Genomic DNA, 13,990 nt, shown 5'->3' with positions numbered 1-13,990 from the left:
GGGCTGGCTGTAGGCAATTTACAATTGGTTCCAGGGGAACACGGGCAGCAGTAGACAGGTCAGTGGAGGCCTAGTGGAAGGAGGGACCGCAGACAGGCTTCGAAGGCCTAACATAATAAAATGGGCTGGCTGTAGGCAATTTACAATTGGTTCCAGGGGAACACGGGCAGCAGTAGACAGGTCAGTGTAGTAGTAGTGGAAAGAACGGGCCGCAGACAGGCTTTGAAGGCCTAACATAATAAATTGGGCTGGCTGTAGGCAATTTAAAATTGGTTCCAGGGGAACACGGGCAGCAGTGGCCTGGTCAGTGTAGTAGTAGTGGAAAGAACGGGCCGCAGACAGGCTTTGAAGGCCTAACATAATAAATTGGGCTGGCTGTAGGCAATTTAAAATTGGTTCCAGGGGAACACGGGCAGCAGTGGCCTGGTCAGTGTAGTAGTAGTGGAAAGAACGGGCCGCAGACAGGCTTCGAAGGCCTAACATAAAAAAAATTGGGATGTAGGCAATTTACAATTGGTTCCAGGGGAACACGGACAGCAGTAGACAGGTCAGTGGAGGCCTAGTGGAAGGAGGGACCGCAGACAGGCTTCGAAGGCCTAACATAACAAAAATGTCAATACAATGGTATTGACAGTGCCAGGCATTGAAGGATGTCAGCGCATAGACTAAACATTGGTGGAGCTGTGAGAGAAAATTTTGCAAGTGGTAGAGCACTGTTTGAGCTGGGGGGGGGACTGTCTTGTGGCCGGCGGTACAGGCCCAGGGCCCCTCATATTACAACGTTGTGTCTGACGTTGGGTGCGCACCACCACCGCCAGACACTTTATTGTACTATGAGGAACCTAGTGGCAGTGCCGTCAACCAAAAGCGGGCACACCCACCTCTTCAGACAAACAGTACTCTCACGGGTGCTGGCGCCAAGTGGCGATACCACGGGCCCGTGTGGGGACTTTGGCCATTTAGGGAGGTGTTAACATGTTGGATGCTGGACAATCAGGTGCTGCAAATTACGAGATTGGAAAAGTCGTTCAGAATAGTCCACAGGCAAGACCTTTACATAGGAAAGCTAGGTGTCAGCCGGGCAAGGTGGGGCAAAAGATTTCGAAATCCAGTTGTGGTTCATTTTAATGAAGGTTAGATCATCTACATTTTGGGTAGCCAGACGAGTCCTTTTTTCTGTTAGTATTGAACCTGCAGCACTGAATACTCTTTCTGATAGGACACTAGCTGCCGGGCAAGCAAGCTCCTGCAATGCATATTCGGCCAATTCTGGCCAGGTGTCTAATTTTGATGCCCAGTAATCAAATGGGAATGACGGTTGAGGGAGAACGTCGATAAGGGATGAAAAATAGTTAGTAACCATACTGGACAAATGTTGTCTCCTGTCACTTTGAATTGATGCTGCAGTACCTGTCCTGTCTGCGGTCATAGCAAAATCACTCCACAACCTGGTCAGAAAACCCCTCTGGCCAACGCCACTTCTGATTTCTGCCCCTCTAACACCTCTGGTCTGCTGGCCCCTGCAGCTCGTGTGAGAACGTTCACGGGCGCTGTGTGCAGGGAATGCCAGAAGCAAACGGTCAACAAGAGTTGATTGTTTGGTTGCTAATATTAGTTCCAAGTTCTCATGTGGCATTATATTTTGCAATTTGCCTTTATAGCGAGGATCAAGGAGGCAGGCCAACCAGTAATCGTCATCGTTCATCATTTTTGTTATGCGTGTGTCCCTTTTGAGGATACGTAAGGCATAATCCGCCATGTGGGCCAAAGTTCCAGTTCTCAAATCTGTGGTTGTGCTTGGTTGAGGGGCAGTTTCAGGCAAATCCACGTCACTTGTGTCCCTCCAAAAACCAGAACCCGGCCTTGCCGCGCCAACAATTTCCACTGGCCCCGGAAAAGCTTCCTCATTAAAAATATAATCATCCCCATCATCCTCCTCGTCCTCCTCCTCCTCTTCGCCCGCTACCTCGTCCTGTACACTGCCCTGGCCAGACAATGGCTGACTGTCATCAAGGCTTTCCTCTTCCTCAGTTGCAGACGCCTGATCCTTTATGTGCGTCAAACTTTGCATCAGCAGACGCATTAGGGGGATGCTCATGCTTATTATGGCGTTGTCTGCACTAACCAGCCGTGTGCATTCCTCAAAACACTGAAGGACTTGACACATGTCTTGAATCTTCGACCACTGCACACCTGACAACTCCATGTCTGCCATCCTACTGCCTGCCCGTGTATGTGTATCCTCCCACAAAAACATAACAGCCCGCCTCTGTTCACACAGTCTCTGAAGCATGTGCAGTGTTGAGTTCCACCTTGTTGCAACGTCTATGATTAGGCGATGCTGGGGAAGGTTCAAAGAACGCTGATAGGTCTGCATACGGCTGGAGTGTACGGGCGAACGGCGGATATGTGAGCAAAGTCCACGTACTTTGAGGAGCAGGTCGGATAACCCCGGATAACTTTTCAGGAAGCACTGCACCACCAGGTTTAAGGTGTGAGCCAGGCAAGGAATGTGTTTCAGTTGGGAAAGGGAGATGGCAGCCATGAAATTCCTTCCGTTATCACTCACTACCTTGCCTGCCTCAAGATCTACAGTGCCCAGCCACGACTGCGTTTCTTTCTGCAAGAACTCGGACAGAACTTCAGCGGTGTGTCTGTTGTCGCCCAAACACTTCATAGCCAATACAGCCTGCTGACGTTTGCCAGTAGCTGCCCCATAATGGGAGACCTGGTGTGCAACAGTGGCAGCTGCGGATGGAGTGGTTGTGCGACTGCGGTCTGTGGACGAGGTCTCGCTTCTGCAGGAGGACGAGGAGGAGGAGGAGGGGGTGCGAACGGCTACAGCCAACTGTTTCCTAGACCGTGGGCTAGGCAGAACTGTCCCAAACTTGCTGTCCCCTGTGGACCCTGCATCCACCACATTTACCCAGTGTGCCGTGATGGACACGTAACGTCCCTGGCCATGCCTACTGGTCCATGCATCTGTTGTCAGGTGCACCTTTGTGCTCACAGATTGCCTGAGTGCATGGACGATGCGCTCTTTAACATGCTGGTGGAGGGCTGGGATGGCTTTTCTGGAAAAAAAGTGTCGACTGGGTAGCTCGTAGCGTGGTACAGCGTAGTCCATCAGGGCTTTGAAAGCTTCGCTTTTAACTAACCGGTAGGGCATCATCTCTAACGAGATTAGTCTAGCTATGTGGGCGTTCAAACCCTGTGTACGCGGATGCGAGGCTAAGTACTTCCTTTTTCTAACCATAGTCTCATGTAGGGTGAGCTGGACTGGAGAGCTGGAGATCGGGGAACTAGCGGGGGTGCCGGTGGACATGGCAGACTGAGAGACGGTGGGAGATGGTATTGTTGCCACCGGTGCCCTAGATGCAGTGTTTCCTACTACGAAACTGGTGATTCCCTGACCCTGACTGCTTTGGCCTGGCAAAGAAACCTGCACAGATACTGCAGGTGGTGCAGAAAATGGTGACCCTACACTGCCGGAAGGGATGTTGCGTTGATGACTAGCTTCATTGGCCGAGGGTGCTACAACCTTAAGGGACGTTTGGTAGTTAGTCCAAGCTTGCAAATGCATGGTGGTTAAATGTCTATGCATGCAACTTGTATTGAGACTTTTCAGATTCTGCCCTCTGCTTAAGGTAGTTGAACATTTTTGACAGATGACTTTGCGCTGATCAATTGGATGTTGTTTAAAAAAAATGCCAGACTGCACTCTTTCTAGCATCGGATACCTTTTCAGGCATTGCAGACTGAGCTTTAACCGGATGGCCACGCTGTCCTCCAACAGGTTTTGACTTTGCCACGCGTTTTGGGCAAGATACGGGCCCAGCAGATGGAACCTGTTGCGATGTTGATGCCTGCTGCGGCCCCTCCTCCTCCGCTTCAGAACTGCTGCCGCCTGCACCCTGTTCCCCCAATGGCTGCCAATCGGGGTCAAGAACTGGGTCATCTATTACCTCTTCTTGTAGCTCGTGTGCAACTTCGTCTGTGTCACCGTGTCGGTCGGTGGTATAGCGTTCGTGATGGGGCAACATAGTCTCATCAGGGTCTGATTCTTGATCAGCACCCTGCGAGGGCAATGTTGTGGTCTGAGTCAAAGGACCAGCATAGTAGTCTGGCTGTGGCTGTGCATCAGTGCACTCCATGTCAGATTCAACTTGTAATGGGCATGGACTGTTAACTGCTTCACTTTCTAAGCCAGGGACGGTATGTGTAAAGAGCTCCATGGAGTAACCCGTTGTGTCGCCTGCTGCATTCTTCTCTGTTGTTGTTTTTGCTGAAGAGGACAAGGAAGCGACTTGTCCCTGACCGTGAACATCCACTAACGACGCGCTGCTTTTACTTTTACCAGTTTCACGAGAGGAGGCAAAAGAGCTAGAGGCTGAGTCAGCAAGATAAGCCAAAACTTGCTCTTGCTGCTCCGGCTTTAAAAGCGGTTTTCCTACTCCCAGAAAAGGGAGCGTTCGAGGCCTTGTGTAGCCAGACGACGAACCTGGCTCCACAGCTCCAGACTTAGGTGCAATATTTTTTTTCCCACGACCACCTGATGCTCCACCACTACCACTACCCTCATTACCAGTTGACAATGAACGCCCCCGGCCACGACCTCTTCCACCAGACTTCCTCATTGTTTTAAAAACGTTGCCAAACTAACGGTATTTGTTGCTGTCACACAACTTACACGGTGAGCTATAACTTCAGTATGATTTAGCTACCCCTTTACAGGTGGGTGAGACCACAACGAAAATCAGCCACAATGTTACACACTCTGTTGTTGTTGGCAACAAATGAGATGCCACACACGCAGGACTGTCACTGAAGCGCAAATGTAAATATTAATCTCCCACTGATTTGTGTTTGTTTTTTTTTTAAAAGGGAGACTTTAGAAGAAAAAAAAAGAAGAAAAAAAAAAGATTTTTTAAGGAAGAATTTATAAACCAAATAAAATGAAATGACTGTTTCAGGGAGAATTTAGAAAACAAAAAAAAAAAAAAGGCTTTGTAGGGCCCACTGAGTGAGAGAGGACGCACACAGGAGTCAGGAGTGGCACACAAGCCCAGAGGCCAATATTTATCTCCCACTGATTGATTTAGTGATTTTTTCAGGTAGATTTTGGAACCCAAATCAAGCAAAAAAATTAATAGGCTTTCTATGGCCCACAATTGGAGAGAGAGAGAGAGAGATGGCACACCCAGGAGTCAAGACTGGCACAGAAGCAGAAAGGGCAATATTAATCTCCCACTGATTTGATTTTTTTTTTTTTTCAGGGAGACTTTAGAGAAAAAAAAATACAAAAAAAATGATTTTTTCAGGAATAATTTAGAAACCAAATAAAATAAAATGATTTTTTCAGGGAGAATTTAGAAAACAAATAAAACAAAAAATAGGCTTTCTAGGGCCCACTGAGTGACAGATGACGCACACAGGAGTCAGGAGTGGCACACAAGCCCAGAGGCCAATATTTATCTCCCACTGATTGATTTAGTGATTTTTTCAGGTATAATTTAGAACCCAAATCAACCAAAAATTAAATATGCTTTCTATGGCACACTATTTGTGAGAGAGATGGCACGCTCAGGACTGGCACACAAGCCCAGAGGCCAATATTAATCTCCCACTTTTTTTTTTTTTTTTCCAGGGAAAATTTATAAACCCAATAAAAAAAATAATAAATAGGCTTTCTATGGCCCACTATGTGAGAGAGAGAGATGGCATGCTTAGGACTGGCACACAAGCCCAAAGGCCAATATTAATCTCCCACTGATTGATTTATTGATTTTTTCAGGTAGAATTTAGAACCCAAATCAAGCAAAAAAAAATAATAGGCTTTCTATGGCCCACTGAGTGAGAGATGGCACACACAGGAGTCAGGAGTGGCACACAAGCCCTGAGGCCAATATTTTTCTCCCACTGATTGATGTAGTTATTTTTTCAGGTAGATTTTAGAACCCAAATCAAGCAAAAAAAATAAATAGGCTTTCTATGGCCCACAGAGTGAGAGATGACACAGACAGGGATGGCACTCTAGCAGAAATGCCAATCTTAATCTCCCACAAAAAAAAAAAAGGAACTGTCCTTCTATTACTATCTCTCTGCAGTAATCTCAGCCAGGTATGGCAGGCAGCAATAAGGAGTGGACTGATGCACAAATTAAATAAAAAGTGTGGACAAACAAACAAGATAGCTGTGCAGAAAGGAAGGAACAAGAGGATTTGTGCTTTGAAAAAAGCAGTTGGTTTGCACAGCGGCGTACACGCAGCAATGCAGCTATCAGGGAGCCTTCTAGGGCAGCCCAATGAGCTACAGCGCTGAGGGAAAAAAAAAAAAAAAGGAGCTTCCACTGTCCCTGCACACCGAAGGTGGTGTTGGGCAGTGGAAATCGCTACAGCACAAGCGGTTTTGTGGTTAATGGACCCTGCCTAACGCTATCCCTGCTTCTGACGAAGCGGCAGCAACCTCTCCCTAAGCTCAGATCATCAGCAGTAAGATGGCGGTCGGCGGGAACGCCCCTTTATAGCCCCTGTGACGCCGCGGACAGCAAGCCAATCACTGCAATGCCCTTCTCTAAGATGGTGGGGACCAGGACCTATGTCATCACGCTGCCCACACTCTGCGTTTACCTTCATTGGCTGAGAAATGGCGCTTTTCGCATCATTGAAACGCGACTTTGGCGCGAAAGTCGCATACCGCATGGCCGACAACGCACAGGGGTCGGATCGGGTTTCATGAAACTCGACTTCGCCAAAAGTCGGCGACTTTTGAAAATGTTCGACCCGTTTCGCTCAATCCTAATTACAAGTACAGGTGTAACTCCCTATTGTGTTAGTGCAGGTTGCATAAGGTGAGCAGATATTGCCGATCAGACATTCATCAATATCCAAACAGTTGGTCCCATTACCTATTGAAAAACTTGTGTTATTAATCATGGAAACCATTAGAAGGTGAAGGAAATATGGCACTTCTAGTAGATGGAGCTTGGCTATCCTGGTAAATAATGGCATATAGCCAGGACATGGCATCCCTTACTGATGAGTTGCATAAAAATACAAGCATCCAGCTCACTACATAGTATCCGATTCCTGAGTCCTGTCTGGAGCACGAAAAATGTCTGTACAGTACCAAGACATTTAATTATATAGGAGCAATTTAAAGAAATCCAGCAGCATGGATGTAAAACCTCTATTGATGCATAATTAAAATCCTGATGACGTCCACCATAGGCTTAATATTTCCAGGGTGGGGTATATTCCTATACCCCACCCTGGAAACATCCCCTATCCTCTAAAAGGAATTTGATATTCCCTGGACCTCTATATGCCCACCCTCCCCCACCCCCGTATTTTTACCATATGCTTTGGCAATGCTAACATGTACTTAGTCCTGCCAATAAAGCTCATTTGAATTTGAATTTGAATTCTGAAACAACCACGCATTTCTGGTGCTGCAAACACCATTAGTCATGCTGTGACATGCACACTTTGTATTATAGACAGTTACCATTAAATTTCTGTATTTTAGGGAATTTTCTTTTGTATTTTTTTTTATATTATTTTGCTTGTTCACAAAAATGACTGCACAACCAATGCAAAAACTTGTGACAAATGGGCACACGCTCTCTGACACTGATTTCAATATTTTTTTTCTTTTTAGTAAAAACTATTTTTCTGTAAAAACTAATCAGTTACATTTCTGGTGAGGATCACAAAGCTTATAAAATGCGCAAAAAAAAGTGGTACCTGCCTTTTAATAAATTAGATGCATCTTATTCCTGCATGTCCGTCACTAAAGGTACCTTCACACTGTGCAACTTTACAACGAGAACAACAACGATCCGTGACGTTGCAGCGTCCTGGATAGCGATCTCGTTGTGTTTGACACGCAGCAGCGATCTGGATCCCGCTGTGCCATCGCTGGTCGGAGCTAGAAGTCCGGAACTTTATTTGGTCGTCAGGTCGGCGTGTATCGTCATGTTTGACAGGAAAAGCAACAATTCCATGGAGCGAACAACCAGCGAGAACAATAAGTACGTCACTGGATCGCTCCTGCATCGTTCTGCTGTTGCTGTGTTTGACGTCTCCTAGCGACCTAAACAGCGACGCTCCAGCGATCGGCTCGTTGTCTATATCACTGCAGCATCGCTTAGTGTAACGGTACCTTAAGACTGGCACACAAACCGCCAGGCTTAATGGATTGGGGCCATACCTTGAGTTTATGTTTGCGCCACAGATAACACTATCAGTCAGATGTGACTATGATATTAGCTACATTATGTTGCTGCCCAGCAGGGCGCAGGATGTAGTCTATAAAACAAACAATAACAGTATGGATTATTTTATTCTAATGTAATATTATTGTTTGTTTTTATCACTCATTAATATTTCATGCTGTCAGTTTTGATTACACAGAACAGGACCGGTTGTATTCGTAGACACAACATAAATGGCTGCCACTAGCAGCAACCATTGTTTAGAGAAACTGACAGGAAAAGCGTCAGTCTGTATACTGGCCTTATATGACACTGCAGAATTCTGAATATAGTGATTAGCCTCAGGGTATATCGCCACGGTGTGTACATTTCTGGTGGTATCCGGTGTTATCGAGCTGCATCATTAACTACAGTATTCAATGCACTTTACCTTGTGCCTTTATGTATGTGCATGTCCCTTTGTATGTGTTCTGTTTTTTATCGTACACCTTATCCTCATATTTTGTATGTATTTTCTATTGATTTGTGTTTAATAAAATTTATTGACTTTTTATGGTAGTCTTGTGCATTATATGTATTTGTTTTGGGGCATGATGCTCTTTTGAATTTATAGGTTTATAACCCAAAATAAGGTGCATGAATTTTAGTGCAATAAAATTTAGCAGTTCAGGACATCAAACACATGACAAAAAATAGAAAGATTATGATTGGAGCTGTGGAGAGGGGCAGGGGGAGAGGGAACTAGAAAATACAAGCACCCAAACCCCAGACAAAAAACCCTATCATACCCACAGTCTAAAAAAATTGCATGAGGTCATGAGAAGTGAGGAGGCAAGATGTGGGATAGGTTCCCTCAAGTATCGCCGCCTAGATTGTGGCTTCCTCAGGGAAAAGAGTGGCTACTTGGTTTGGGGATGGGTCCTTGTATTTTCTAGTTCCCTCTCCGCCTGCCCCTCTCCACAGCTCCAATCATAATCTTTCTATTTTGTCATGTGTTTGATGTCTTGAACTGCTACATTTTATTGCACTAAAAGTTATGCACCTTATTTTGGGTTGTATGGTACTGTGATATTGACACTATCATGCATATTGCATAATGGGGCCATGAGTGTTTGCATCTTCTATAGTTTTGCAGCAACATCATTTTGACATCTTTGTTGTGGGTGACACATGTTTTGTGGGCTGTCATTTCCCCTATACTAGGGCATGACACATGAATAGGTATTTTTTGCATAATTGCAAATTTTACGTGTTTTTAACTGTATTGTGTGTTTTGTTCTTCACATGTATATATCTTTTGAGGTTTGCTAATAAAATACAACTTTGATATTGTCATATGTGGAGGTGTTCCTAAATATGTGGGCATGAGCTTTGCCTGTCATGATATATCAGAGGTAGATGCAATAAAAAAACGTTTTAATCTACATATATCATTTATTCAATTACCCTTCAAGTAAAAAAAATCTATATCTCTGTACAAACACAAAACTTTAATAAACTATTAATTTCCATTACTTTCCCATATTGCTGATGTATTGTCCTTACCTGTGTATCCAGCATTACATGTACAGATATAACTTCCCACTGTGTTGGTACAGGTGGCATCAGCTGAACACTTGTTCTTTCCTCCACATTCATCAATATCAGCACAATATGACCCGTTACCTGATCACAACACAGAAATGATGACTTATTACTAAAGCCTGTGATTAAGAGCTCATCCACACTTGTTTTACAATATGTTTTACAATATGTTTTACAATATGTTTTACAATAGGGACATAAAGTATTAATGTCCCTAAATTCTATAGGACAAACTGCAGTCAAAGTCTATGAGATTGTACTAATGATAGGACATTCTACACAAACAAGAAAATATTTACACGACCTTATATTAAAGGGATAGTCCAGTACCCAGACATCCACTTTTTAAAATAAAAAATAAAGCTATATTGCTGAAAAAAAACAAGGGGAACACTTAAACAACACAATGTAACTCCAAGTCAGACTTCTGGGAAAACAACCTGTCCAGTTATGAAGCAACACCGATTGTGAATCAATTTCTCCTGCTGTTGTGCAAATGGAATAGACAACAGTAGAAATGATAAGTAATTAGCAAGACAACCATTATAAAGTAGTGGTTCTGTAGGGCAGAACCACAGACCATTTCTCTGTTCTCATCCTTTTTGTCTGCGGTTTTGTTTATTTTTGCATTTTGTAATTTCTTTCACCTCTATAGGCACTGTACAGTAGCATGAGGTGGTGTCTACAACCCACTGAAGTTGCAGCAGCAACCTAGATTTTCAATTTAACACAGAGGTTGTGCTTTCACACATTTTTCTCTGACTCTGTTCCTCATTGTAACCCAGATAAGACCCTATTGCGCTCACTATCTTTCCAGCTTTTGTTACAAATGCAGCTATAAAATAAAGCTAACATATACTCATCTCCTGCACAGGCGCCATACCAGCGATATCAGCGCCATCACTCTCGGGGTTTCCATGACATTGCTATGTCACGTGAGACCCGAAGCCAATCAACAACCAGAATTGGGTTTCTGCGCTGTCCCTTGTCCCACAATGTCATGCGAGCCCCAATAGATAGTGCACTGACATCTCTGGAATGGCGTCAGTGCAGGAGATGAGTATATGTTATTATATTTTACAACAATCACAACTTATTTATAGAGGGGATGTCCAGGTACTGAAGAAACCATGTAATGAGAGTAATAACAATTTTAGCTAAAGTCAATTAATTAATATGTAATTCACATTCTGAATATTCCTGATGTTTCTAAGATACCAGGTGTTCTTATTGATAGACTATAGATGGAGTCCAGTGAATGGCTGAATATACAGACATCTACAGTGATAAGTGATTACCTTGGTATCCATCACTACATGTGCATAAGATGATTCCTGTTCTATTACTACACGTTGCACCAGGAGAACAATCACCATCATCCTTACATGATGTCAGTGGCTCACAGTCATATCCATCACCTAGGAAAGAAAGCAATGGAAAAAGTAAAACGATTAACTCAAAATACTGAAGACACTCAAAATGAAAGTTACCTTTAACTCCTCCTGCCACAATTCATTTTTGTTTTTACACCCTTTTCCTCTTCTGTTTCGAAGAATCACATTTTTTCTGACCACTGAAGAGCTTTTTTTTTCTCTTGAACGAGGTACAGTTTTTAATTACTTCATTCATTTGCGTAAAAAATACCAAGTGTCATAAAATGTCTAATTTAGGTTTTTCTGCTATTAGTTTTTTTGTTTTGCTTTTATTGTATTCACTCAGCAGTGGAGATGGCTAAGCAAAATGATTTATCAAGTCAATACAAACCAAATTTATATAGTTGAGTTTCTTAGTAAAATTGGAAGTTTTAGGGTATGTGCACATGCTGCGGATCCGCAGTGTTTCCGCAGCTGCGGGTCCGCAGCGGTTTCCCATGCGTTTACAGTACAATGTAAACCTATGGGTAATGAAATCAGCAGTGCACATGCTGCGGAAAAAACGTGCGGAAACGCAGCGGTTTACAATCCGCAGCATGTCAATTCTTTGTGCGGATTCCGCTGCCGGTTTACACCTGCTCCAATAGAAAACTGCAGGTGTAAAACCGCAGCGGAATTCGCAATAGAAACCGCGATAAATCTGCAGTAAAAACCGCAGCAGTTTTGCACTACGGTTTTCCAAAATCCGCTGCGGAAAAATCTGCAGTCCTCCACAATACGTGTGCACATACCCTTAATAGTATCATTTTGGGATATACAATGCCTTGAAAAGTATTTATACCCCATACCCATTTCCACGTTTTTTCATGTTACCCCCACAATTTAAATGTATTTTATTGTTATTTTATACATGAAAAACATATCTTTGTACTATGTTAGCCAGTAGATAATCTGTCATCTAGCTGTACCTTGCTATTTGTTACTGTTTTTTCAGTTAACCAAATTTTAATATTTTTCTATTGGAATTTTATGCTATATGCCAACGGAAAGTAGCAAATATTTGTGAAGTATAAAGGACATAACACATGGTTTTCTAAAGATTTAAAAATATATTAAATTGAAAATTGTAATGTGCGTTTGTATTCAGCCCCCATTAGTCAATACTTTGTAGAACCGCCTTTCACTACAATTACTGCTACAAATCTTTTGGGGTATGTCTCTGCCAGCTTTGCACATCTTGGGGCTGAAGTTTTTGCCCCTTCTTTGGAAACTAGATCTAGCTCAGGTAGATTGTATTGTCCAGAAAGATGAAGGCAGCACTCCAGTAGAAAAAATACGAGTATTTTATTGGCCCATGTGCGACGTTTCAGTCCAAAGTGTGGTAGATTGTATGGAGAGAATCTGTGAGCAGCAGCTTTCAAGTCTTCAAGAATGTCAATGGGATTTAGGTACGGTATGTGCTTTGCCTGGGTAATGGTCATCATGGTCGTCATGCTGCTGGAAGGTGAACCTACGCCCCAGTCTTAAGTCTTTTGCATCCTCTAATAAGTGTTCCTCCAGGATAGCCCTGTATTTAGCTCTGTCTATCTTCCCATCAACTCTGATCAGCATGATGGTGGTGATGGTGTTTTCAGGGTGATGTGCAGTGTTAGCCCTAAAGTTCTACTTTAGCTTCATATGACCAGACCACCTTCTTCCACATGCTAGCTAGGTCCCCCACATGGCTATTGCCAAACAATCTTTCATTCTCTTTACACGTCATAAATTCTTGTCACTTTGTGCTGATATATATATATATATATATATATATATTTATTTATTTCATGACTATGAAAATTGTACATTCACACTGAAGGCATCATAGCTAGGAATTAACACATGTGGAATTATATAGTTAACAAAAAAGTGTCAAACAACTGAAATTATGTCTTATATTCTAGGTTCTTCAAGGTAGCCACGTTTTGTTTTGATGACTGCTTTGCGCACTCTTGGCATTCTCTTGATGAGCTTCAAGGGGTAGTCATGGGAAATTCATAGTTTTGATGCCTTTAGTGTGAATTTACAATTTTCATAGTCATGAAAATACAGAACAATCAATCCACATAGCCCCGTCGACTCAGCGGACAGTATCAAACAAGATAGGATTAGATACACAGCTCAGCAGACAGTATCACACAGGATAGGATTAGATACACAGCTCAGCAGACAGTATCACACAGGATATGATTACATACACGGCTCAGCAGACTATTACACATGATAGGATTAGATACACAGCTCAGCAGACTATTACACAGGAAAGGATTAGATACACAGCTCAGCAGACTATTACACAGGAAAGGATTAGATACACAGCTCAGCAGACTATTACACAGGAAAGGATTAGATACACAGCTCAGCAGACTATTACACAAGATAGGATTAGATACACAGGTCATCAGACAGTTTCACACAGGATAGGATTAGATACACAGCTCAGCAGACAATATCACACAGGATAGGATTACATACACTGCTCAGCAGACTATCACACAGGATAGGATTAGATACACAGCTCAGCAGACTATCACACAGGATAGGATTAGATATACAGCTCAGCAGACTATCACACAGGATAGGATTAGACTATGATAAATCTTTTTTTTTTTGGAAGAAAATATACTGAATATGTTTTTTGTGCATTTCTTCATTTCTGAAGGTGAAAAACAGGTGATTTCGTTTTTCCCTTTATTTTTCACCACCTCAGGAGACTTGAATCATCTTGCTTGCTAGTACCATATACGGCCAGTCTCACACGTCCAGATAATTCCAGTACCAG

The 13,990-nt window shown here is 43.1% G+C and overlaps 1 protein-coding gene across 12 annotated transcripts in view; it reads right to left on the bottom strand.

Annotated features, from left to right (window-relative positions):
* The window catches only part of LOC138638065 (latent-transforming growth factor beta-binding protein 4-like), a 385,781-nt gene that overhangs the window by 95,947 nt on the left and 275,844 nt on the right, over window positions 1-13,990 (bottom strand). For 11 of the 12 annotated variants that reach the window (XM_069727038.1, XM_069727040.1, XM_069727039.1 and 8 more), the window contains 2 exons: window positions 11,098-11,217; window positions 9,761-9,880 (listed from right to left, as the gene is read on the bottom strand). The exons of the other annotated variant lie outside the window; for it this stretch is intronic. In XM_069727038.1, coding sequence (XP_069583139.1) covers window positions 9,761-9,880; window positions 11,098-11,217 — 240 coding nt within the window. The remainder of the gene's footprint in view (window positions 1-9,760; window positions 9,881-11,097; window positions 11,218-13,990) is intronic. 12 annotated transcript variants of the gene reach the window in all.

Source organism: Ranitomeya imitator, chromosome 5 (genome assembly GCF_032444005.1).
Source record: "Ranitomeya imitator isolate aRanImi1 chromosome 5, aRanImi1.pri, whole genome shotgun sequence".
NCBI lineage: Eukaryota > Metazoa > Chordata > Amphibia > Anura > Dendrobatidae > Ranitomeya > Ranitomeya imitator.
The sequence above is the reverse complement of the archived record's forward strand: the minus strand, read 5'-3'. Positions and strand labels throughout refer to the sequence as shown.